The sequence below is a fragment of the Cariama cristata genome, unplaced genomic scaffold (genome assembly GCF_000690535.1).
Source record: "Cariama cristata isolate BGI_N322 unplaced genomic scaffold, ASM69053v1 scaffold15335, whole genome shotgun sequence".
Classification (NCBI taxonomy): Eukaryota; Metazoa; Chordata; class Aves; order Cariamiformes; family Cariamidae; genus Cariama; species Cariama cristata.
This window is the reverse complement of record NW_009619371.1, coordinates 1-9,749: the sequence shown is the minus strand read 5'-3', so window position 1 is coordinate 9,749 and position 9,749 is coordinate 1. Positions and strand designations below refer to the sequence as shown.

The window sequence follows — 9,749 nt, the reverse complement described above, 5'->3', positions numbered from 1 at the left end:
TGTGAATACGAGTCCTGCTGCTGTACCAAATGTAGGCTATTGACCTTGGAAGCGAAACAAGGACCTCGAGCCATGGGTTATTCACCCTGAAAAAAGGGAGAGCACCTATGTAAAATACCTTGTTTGGTCCTGAATGCTTCAATATCACTTTTCCTCAATGTTTGTTTGCTGGTTTCCGTAGCTCGTATTACAGAAGGCCTGGATACAACTCACCAGAAGTGTATATTTGATACCTGTAAGGTAAATTAACAAATTCACAGTAGTCACTGTTTCATACTTGGTAAGAGATGCATTTTCTGGACATCAATAGATGCTATTTTGTTTTGGTTTTTTGTTGGTTTTTTTTTTTTTTTTTTTTTTTGGTTTTCTCTAAAACATTGTAGGATGGAGTCAATTTAAATCAAGATTTCCTTTGTGTTTTCTGTTCTCAGGGTTGGGTCGTATTGCTGTGGCTGCCTTTAACAGCATCACCCCCAGGGGTCCGTAATCCCTGACACTTGCCCTGCCTTTTCTGGATGTGCCTGGGTATCGGAGCAGTCAACGCTGGGAAGTCACTGAGCCGGTACCAGGGAAGGGAGGTGACTTACCCGAGGCCGCTGCGTGAGCTTGTGGCTCCACTTCTCTCACCTCCTTGTCTTTTATGAACCCACAGCCCAGCAAGTTTTTCATAGTACCAAGGTTCCTCAGCTTCTCTCTGTCCTATGAATAGCTGAAAATTGTGTTTGTATGTTGAAGGCAATGGACACAATTTCCAAATTTCCTTTGCACAGTGATGCTTACCTGTGTGACAGCTGCCTGGCTCCTCAAGAGAACATTTGCTTTTCTTGCAAACCCACACCTCCTCCCCCATCCCTTGCCCTTGCTTGTACAGAGCAATCAAGTAAAAAATGGTCTTATGCAGTTGACAAAAATTCAGGTGTTCGCAGAAATATTTGAAAAGTCTCCCTTCAGGGTGTTTATTCAGAACTTGTTAATTAGGGGGGTGATGGTGATTTCAGAACCAGTCTCCAATCTCCTCGCAAAGGTGTTGTAATTCCACTATGGAAAAGAAGATCCTTTTTGCCCCAGTGCATGCTCATTATTTCACTCACCAAGATATTCCTTTTGTTTCAGGGCTGATGTTACGAAACGATACCCTTTAAGCTAATCGCTGTTGGAAGGGAGAGGCTTGCTTTACAGTCAATGGCTTTGATGCCTTGGGTAGTTCAAGTAAGGATCTGCCTCTGTCTTGCCTTGATTGACAGGACCCTTTCTATAAATTTGAGCAATTAAGCAACCCAGTAGCAGCTGCTAGGGAGATCTACTGAGCACAAAGCTGACAAAGATTTCTGTGCAGGTCTCCTGCTGCTCGCTCTGACGTCCTGAAACACCATCTGTAATTTAAAACTGCAAAAGGAGATCTGACTCCATCAAGTTGGGTGAGTGTCCTTCTGTGTTTGCTTCATGTCATGGCTCTGGCTCATGAATCAAGCTGCAGGTTTTACTAAAGCAGCAAAGAATAAATGTTCAATTTGTTCTGAAGTTTGTCTCTTGCTTTCAAATGTCTGCTTTTAAAAATAAGGAATTTTAGCGTTTTTTTACCCTGTTGAAGCTTATATATAAACATACACTCATTTAATCACATGTAAGGCTACAGTGTATGCCTGGCGACATATATGAAGCAAACTTCATGTGCTGATCTAAAACTCTGATTTAGCAAATTAAAACATTTGATTTAACAGGAGCCTAGAGACTCGAACACCAGTCAGGCAAAAGGCAGGCCAAGCTCATTTAACTTCAGTCTATCCCTCCGAGGACATAGGCCAACGCACACACGTCTGTGTGCCCCATGCAGAGGCTGACTTTCTCAAAATTAAATGTCAAGTCTGAGGTTTCTAGCTGGATGTTCTTAAATGCAATGCAAGTATGTGAAGTATAAAATGGATCTTGTGGCTTAGAGCTACTTTCCAGCTTTTTTTTTTTTTGACAGAGAAAGTTTTCCAGAGAGGCTGGTTGCTTTCTTCACTGGGACAGAGAAGGAGCAAGTATGAGAGGGACTTGGCCAATGCTGGGCTGCTCAGAAGGTGTGAGGAGTTCAAGCCTACTCTGGTCACCTTGGCCATGTCCCTCCTTGTCTAAGCAGCTCCATTCACTGGCTCAGCAGCCTTGGTTGGGTCTGAGCTGGCTGGTGGGGCAGGGTGTGCAGGAGGGACAACCAGCCTCTCTGGCCACAGCCCTGGGAGCGGACCAGCACAAGTCCAGTGCTGAGGGTATCCATAATGGTAACTCCATTAACACTTTTGGAAGGTGCTGAGATTATAGCATAAATTCAGGGATGCTTGACCTGTAACTTAGGCTAGAAGGTAAGTGGGATAAAGGCAGAATTAAGTGGCTGGGTGAAAATGCTGGTGTCACATGGAGACTTAACCCTGCTGAATGCTTGGAGCTACAGCTGTGCTGCTTTCCGCACCGCCATGCAGCAAGGCAGGGAACCTGCCACCTCCCACAGCTGTGCATGACAGATGGACAGAGCCCTTCTAGACTGACCCTGCCAGGGACTTCAGACAACAATATGTGCGTGCACCGAGAGAACAACCTACGTGGCTATTGGCCTGGTGCAAGCTGAGGGCAACCCAAATGGGATAGTAGGAAGACATATGCTGCAAAGTAAACTTGCAATATGGGGATTTCAGTGGGTCTGCGGCACTGGTTGGTGGCTTTATTGCTTCCAGGCAAACTCCCCTGCTCTGCAAGGGAAGCCTGCAATGCTGCTGCTTTCTGTCACAGACCTTTTCACTAAGACTTTCCACTTCTGGGAGTAGGTGAGCCCTCATTTGTACATCTGCCCATCTTCTCTTGGGCTGAATGAGGATGGGAGACAGTGTGTCTGAGGTGAGGATGGGCTGTCCCAGCTCAAGCTGAGCCTATGCACTTACACTTCTTGCCTCCTGGACTGTGCTGGCTCTCCCAGCCACTCCCTTCTTCTTCCTCAGCATGAAGCTCCACTGTGTGATCCTGGGTGCTTTGCTTCTCCTGCTGCTGGCTGGCTGCAGCGGCATGCTCAAGACCTCCGCCATCGACCTGCGGACCTTCACTGGCTGCGCTGTCCGTGAGTTCACCTTCCTGGCCAAGAAACCCGGCTGCAGGGGGCTGCGGGTGACGACGGACGCGTGCTGGGGACGCTGCGAGACCTGGGAGGTGAGGCTGTGCCTGGGGCCGAGGGTGGCTGGCTGGCACTGACATCCCTGCGTGGTGCTTCCCCCGCTCCAAGAAAAACCCTCAAAAGAAACTCACTAAACATTGAATAGCTTACAGCTATCTACTAAACAGGCAAGGGCTGTGTCCCGCTCCACAACCCCCTTGCTGCCACTGTCAGCAGCGTTTGCTGTCAGTTGTTCCCTCCCTCCTTCCACTGCCCCAAAGTGGGATGCACACCACGTGATGATATTAATGAAGCACTTACGTAATACTCTTATTATGCAATTTGAAAGCCTCTTACAGCTTGAACACTTAAGGAGAGGAGGCCTTTATTACTTTACTGGAAAAAATTCCTTTGAGACTAAGATGGAGCACCCAACTGACGGGTAATATATTTTGTTCCAAAAAACAAACCCCAAAGATAATGCTTGTTTCTAATTTGGATCATGTTTTACGTCACAGCCCTGTACAAATATGAGTAGTTATGTTTTGGGGGTGTACAGGAGGAGACAGAAAGAGCATAAGTACCTCTTCACACATTTCAGAGAGCAAGTTTCTGACTGTCTTCACCCTTCTGCCACTGGAAGGCTCAAGGGGCCAGTCCCAAATTAATTTTTTCAGGGAAGCCTCGAGTGACTCCAGAGGGATTTTGTCCACATGAAGACAAGGTCTCTGTATAAGTGACCAGAGGAGAAGCCAGGGGCTGTGTGCCAGCTCTCATTCACCTCATTCACTGCTTGGTGGGATGAGGGGAAAGGCCACTGGTGGCCAGATTTCCCCTGAGGGATAAGGTTCTTTTGAGGGACTTCTTGTCACCTGATTCCCTCTAGTCCCAGGCTTCTCTGGCAGCACAGACCTTGCAAGACTCTCTTACCAAACTGCAATGCCACTGGGATGCACTTAAGCTGAATGCTTCTAGCTTCTAGAAAGCACCACGATGTACTTGGATGGGGGGGCTCGTAAAGAGGGAGGGTGTCTGGATACCTCCTTGCTGAAATGTTACATCTATTCTTTTCCATGCCATCATTCTCGGTTCCCAGGGCAAGCTCTTTACACAACACAGAGGGAAAGAAAGCAAAAAAATTTAAAATGCCTCCTGGCTGTGTTATGTCATGCTGTTTCCCATCTGCACAAGGGAGAGGATAACAGTGGACTCCCATTCCTGTTTGTGCTGCCCCTTCTTGGAGTCTTCGGAAAATGTGTGCCCCTGCTGAGGAAAAACTCACTTTTCGGTAAAAACATCACCACTGTGATACCATGTGGGAGTGTGGGTTTCAGGGCCTTCAGGCTCCCATTGTCTCCCGATGGCTGAGGTCTCCGGCAAAGCTGTTTTTCTCATGAGGAACTGCAGACTTCTATACTGGATGCTGTGCCGAGTGCATGCCCCCACGGTGTACATCCATTGGGCTTTATGGGATGTGCAACCTGACTGGGAAGACTGGTCCGGCTGAGAAAAAACCAGCTGTTTGGCACACAGATGCACCTCGGCTCTTAGGCAGCTGATGCACATGGAAGGGTTTCCAGCAGAACATATTTTCTTTGATGGAAAATGAATCCTTTTGGAAGAAAGCAGCTGCTTTTGGCAAAAATGCGCATTTGGCCGAAACACTAGTATTCTGCTGAAAACCAGCTTTTTGGATAGGCTTTTGTCTTCCTTCAAGCAGCTTTAATTGGAGCTTTATGCTTTAAATAGAGAGAAACATGCACATGCACCCACCCTCCTCCGTGGCAGGGCTCCAAGAGTCAGGTGTTGAAGGATGTAACCTAAAAATTATTTCCACGGCCCCTTCCACCTGATCTAGTGGCTCCCCTATTTACCCTAAATCTCCTTGTGGAAACTGGGACTCCAGATGTTTGTCTTGCCTCTTGCCTGAGGCCAGCATTTCTCCCCTACAGAAACCAGTGCTGGAACCACCTTACATCGAGTCTTACCACCGTGTTTGCACCTACAACGAGACCAAGATGATGACGGTGAAGCTGCCCAGGTGTGCCCCTGACGTGGATCCCTTCTACACCTACCCGATGGCCATCCGCTGCGACTGCGACATCTGCTCCACTGCCACGACCGAATGTGAGACTGCCTGAACAATCCTTTCCCAGGTCAGGTGAGAAGGGGCCAAATTCTTCCCTGGCTTCGTATCCCTGATACTTCCAGCGTTACAGATGGTGTGAGTCAGTCCAGAATTTGATCTCAGTCTGTAATGCTCCTAATCATCGACTTTTCTGGGCAGATGAGGCTTAATCCCCTCTCCTCATACTGTTCAAAGCATTATTGCTGTAGAAATGTAGTACACAGCCTTACAATAGCAAATCCTGCAGTAAAAAAGAAAATGATGCCATTTCCCTTCCTTACAGGCTTTTCACACTGTGTGACCTTTCTTCACGCACAAAGTGCACATGGACTAAACAGTCACTGGGGGGTGGAAACAGCCCACAAAGGCATTACCGCCTCTCTAACAGCCTCTTTATTCATGTCGGGGGTTTTATCCCCTTCCCAGTAATGTAAATGCAATTACCAAAATTTCCACCACCTCACCCCCACATTAGTTCTTCTTACCCTGAGGTCTGTCAGCAATAACAGTCAAAGAAAAGGCCTTAAGGCCAATGAAATAGAAAGGGGTATCCAAACTACTTCCTTGAAATTAGGGTGAATGCATACTCAGCCCTGACTCAGTAAAGTCCTTAAGCTCATGATTAAGTGTTTTGCTTAGTGTCAGTGGACTTTTACAGTTAAGCACACATTTCGGTGATTTAATTAATTGAAGCTATTCTGTTGAAAAAATCTTGCCTCTCAGAGACAAACCCTTGGAAAAAAAGGGAGAAACACATTAAATCTGTAAACCCAAAAGTGCATATCTTCCCATATGCTTTTGTCCAGGGGTAGGAGGGGAACTGACTTCACGTAGAATCAGCAAGACTCTGCAGAGCCCAAGGAGTCTCTCCTGACAATTTCCAGAGTTAGAGGGACCAAGCCAAAACACGACGATCGTGGTTTGGTTTCAGTGAGCCCCTGGCTGAGGTGGCGGGAAAGAGGGTGCTAGAAAGGGTGTTCCCACACTTCCCTGTGCTGCTCCGCTCCATGGAGACCTGCTCCTCTGAGGATGCACACAGGGCTGGGGGGCAGCCAGAGATGCTTGCAGGAAAGCTGCAGAGCGTCCAGTAATGGGGCCAATGTGGGCGAGACAATCCCAGGACAGGAAAGAGAGCAGACGTGCCAAAGGATGGTTCACACCTCCTCAGATCCACTATTTACAAACTAGGGGACACCTGGGAGCTGCTGCAACAACCCCCTGGTGACCACAGCCACGTAAGTGCCTTTGTCCTCTGGTTCCCACCTGCAGGAGGACAGATCCATGTTCATCCCTCATTTCTGCCCTGAACAAAATGGGAAATGATGTGAAATTAGGAAGATTTGCCAAGTGGGAGAGGCTCACAGGAGCTTACAAAACAAAGACACCTTCTCAGATAGCCATTAGGAGAGAATTGCTGCTGAGAGTAATATCTGCACCTGCCTTCCCAATTAAGTGTCTTGTCTTCTGGATGCTGTTGTTTTCATTTCCAGGGATGCATGCTTGAAACCTCCCCAGGTGTGCTGTCCTCACTGAGACAGATTTAATTTAACCTGTAATTTATTAGTTGCTGTCATTTTTTTTTTTTTTTTGTCTGTGAAATTGTAAAAACTGCACTGTGGTTGAGTGGGAAGGAGGTGATTTTATCACTCTGCCTTCTGTAATTCTGAATAGACTGCTGTGTCAAACAGCAGCAGGAGCAGTTTTCTGCTGATGGAGAGTTTAACTGCCCTTTAAAAAGTCCCTGTGTTTTGTTTCAAACTGCATCTCACAATCCCTCTGATCTTGTTATTGTTCTAACTGGTATCACAACTGTTGTGGGGAAACCTGAAAATTATTTTTTGTCCTTAATAAACCTCAAAATTGTAGCATGAAAGCAATTTAAAGCGATGTGTCCGTCTTTATGCACAGAGATTTCTCCTGTAGAATATGTATAAGCCCCTACAAACTCTTTGCCAGAGCTGCGAACACCTGCAAAACGTCTCCTCAATGCTGATGTGAAGTCATTTCCTTCGCTGGATTTCTCGCACGGATTCTGGCTGTGCTACAGTCTCAGGATTAGGAGTAGGGTTAGAAAGTGGCAAACTTCCTTCCTTTGCAGCCAACGGGAAATACGGGCTGCACCCGGATATGGTGGGACGGCAGAAATCTCAGCAAGCGTGCAGAAGAAAACACGGCCGGGTGTGAAAGAGGGTTTTGACTGATGCAGTAGCAGCCAGACTGGGGGGTGGAAGAGGAAGAGTGGGAAGTATCTATTGACTGAAACCAAGCTAACACTTCTAGTTGGTCTTTTAAGGAGGAGAGCACAAGTGAATGGAGATGCTGTGGATTTGCTGTGGGTGACAAAAGTACAGCCAACAGCAGAGCCCACCTACCCATTTGAGTGGTGCACATCCCTCTTCGTCCAGCTCTGCTGGGTTCCCACAAGTGGGGCACACAACAGTGACTGTCCAGGAGCCGATGTAATGCCTGCTGCTGGTAATTGCAAATCTGGGGCTTTTTTCCACAAGTTATTATACTACTAGGTTTTCATTCTGTTAAATTCCCACCAATTTTGATACCTGGAACCAGGTGTTTTGGCTTTCACGTCCCTTATGCTGCAGCTGGGATGGTATGTCCTGCTCAGAATTTGCAGGCAGTCAACATAGCCTACACCTACACATTCCAGAGCATGAGAAGCCCTTTCCCAGGCCACCTTCATCTCCCTGGAGGCATTTTAATGCTCTTTAAAGCCACAGATTTAAATCTCGCTATCCCATCTGTCCAAATAAACAGCCCTTCTGCCTTTGGTGCATAAGTTTGTAAGGAGTGTTTGTCAGAGAGGCTGTCACATCTCACATATTCTCTCTCCCATGAAAACACTTACTGGTTTTTTGTAGCACATTGGTTGTCCCCTTCACCTGGACACTGACCACCAGCACCAGACAAAAATCCTCAGACTGTGACGTGGACCTCTTAAAAGTGTCATTTGCCGCTGCACATTTAATCTGGCACAACTTTCACTGCCTGTAAGCAAGGGAAGAAAATTTTGCTCTGAATGTATAAGGGCAACTCGACTTCCCTGGGAGAATTGTGCTTGCAAAGCAGGGGGTGGGAGAGAAGCTCCTTCGCAAAACCTTGGTGTTGAGCCATTCACAGCTCTGCAGCCCCAGCTTGAAATCCCCGCTGGTGTAAAAAGCTTTCTGTAAGAAGGGAGGTGGCTGCATCTGCCTGCTCAGGAAGGAGAAGGTGCAGATATGGAGAAAGCATGGTTGTGCAGCTTGGGGACTGTACTTGGCTCTGCCATAAACATGCCAGGTGAGGAGTGGCAGATCAATGGATTTATTTTTGCCTCAGTTTCCCTTCTGGAAACTGGGTGTGATGATACAGCCAATTTTTTTTTCTCCCTGGTGTGTTTTGGAGTGTATAGGCTTTAAGGTCCCTTGTGATGAGTCCTATCTGTATCCTGCATGGCACTCAGTTTCTCAGGTTTGTTGTTGCTCTTTTAACCTGAACAACGATAGTCACAGTCATGCAATGCTTTGATTTGTCACGATACTTTCCTGTTATATGACAGTTACAAAAGTCCACTGGCTCGAAAAGTTCATCTCCCCTGATTCCTGTGCTGTAGTTGGTGTGCCCAGTCAGACCGAGCATGTCAGAAATCAGTATATTTTACCCCGTCTTCAAACCTGAGTTGCAGCGAGAGGGAGGGCAGGAAGCCTCCCCGGACGCCTGTTTCCTGCACTGGCTGGATCTCTCTTTGGGGACAGAGCAGGCAGCTCTCTCCTATTCTCATTGTACTCACATGAAAACATAGGAACCGCCACCCTGGGTGGGAGCAAGGGGCTGTCTCGCCCCATATCCTGTCGCTGACAGTAGCCAGCAGCAGATCCTCAGGGAAATGTGAAAGCATCAGGGCTGTGTAGAGGTATCCTTCCCACCCAGGAAGGATGGTATATCCACCTACCTTTAGCAGGCAGCAGTTTAGAAAGTTTCTGTTCTGGAGGATGCATTTGGTACCTTGTTGTTAACCCCAGATGTGTGGCTCCTCCATGCTGCTTCTTGGACAAAGTCTGGCTGTGGAAAGCCTGGTGACTAATACCAGCTTCCTCCAGGAACAGGTAAACCAAATATATTCCAGGCCACGTGCTGTGACCTCTTGAATTGTCTTGTCTCCTCTGGGGACATATCCATTTATAGCAGCCAGGGATTTGGGCTGCAGCGCCTTTTTATTAGGAATAGACCTTGCCATCCTTTGTCTGTGCACTGTAAGTGCCCCAGGCAGGGGCTGGTTAAGCCTGCTAAGGTTCACAAGCTGCAGGAACACGAAAAGAGCCTTTCTCTGGTGAAACTTGCTTTAGTCCAATCAGTATTAGGGATGTTATTCAGGAATGGTGGGATTTATAGTCTTAATTTGAAGACTAGACTAGCAGGTCAATGGGATTGCTTCTGGTCTTGAAACCAATGGTAGTAGAAAGCTGGGTAACAAAGACGCTGTAAGGGACCGTCAGTTGTACTGTC

General features: G+C 47.3%; 1 protein-coding gene across 1 annotated transcript; it reads left to right on the top strand.

The window, feature by feature from the left end:
- The first annotated feature begins 2,973 nt into the window (after positions 1–2,973).
- Positions 2,974–5,262, top strand: GPHB5 (glycoprotein hormone beta 5). The gene is made up of 2 exons (XM_009701237.1): positions 2,974–3,177; positions 5,074–5,262. The coding sequence occupies exons 1-2, from the start codon at positions 2,974–2,976 to the stop codon at positions 5,260–5,262; spliced, it is 393 nt and encodes a 130-aa protein (XP_009699539.1).
- Positions 5,263–9,749: the final 4,487 nt, after the last annotated feature.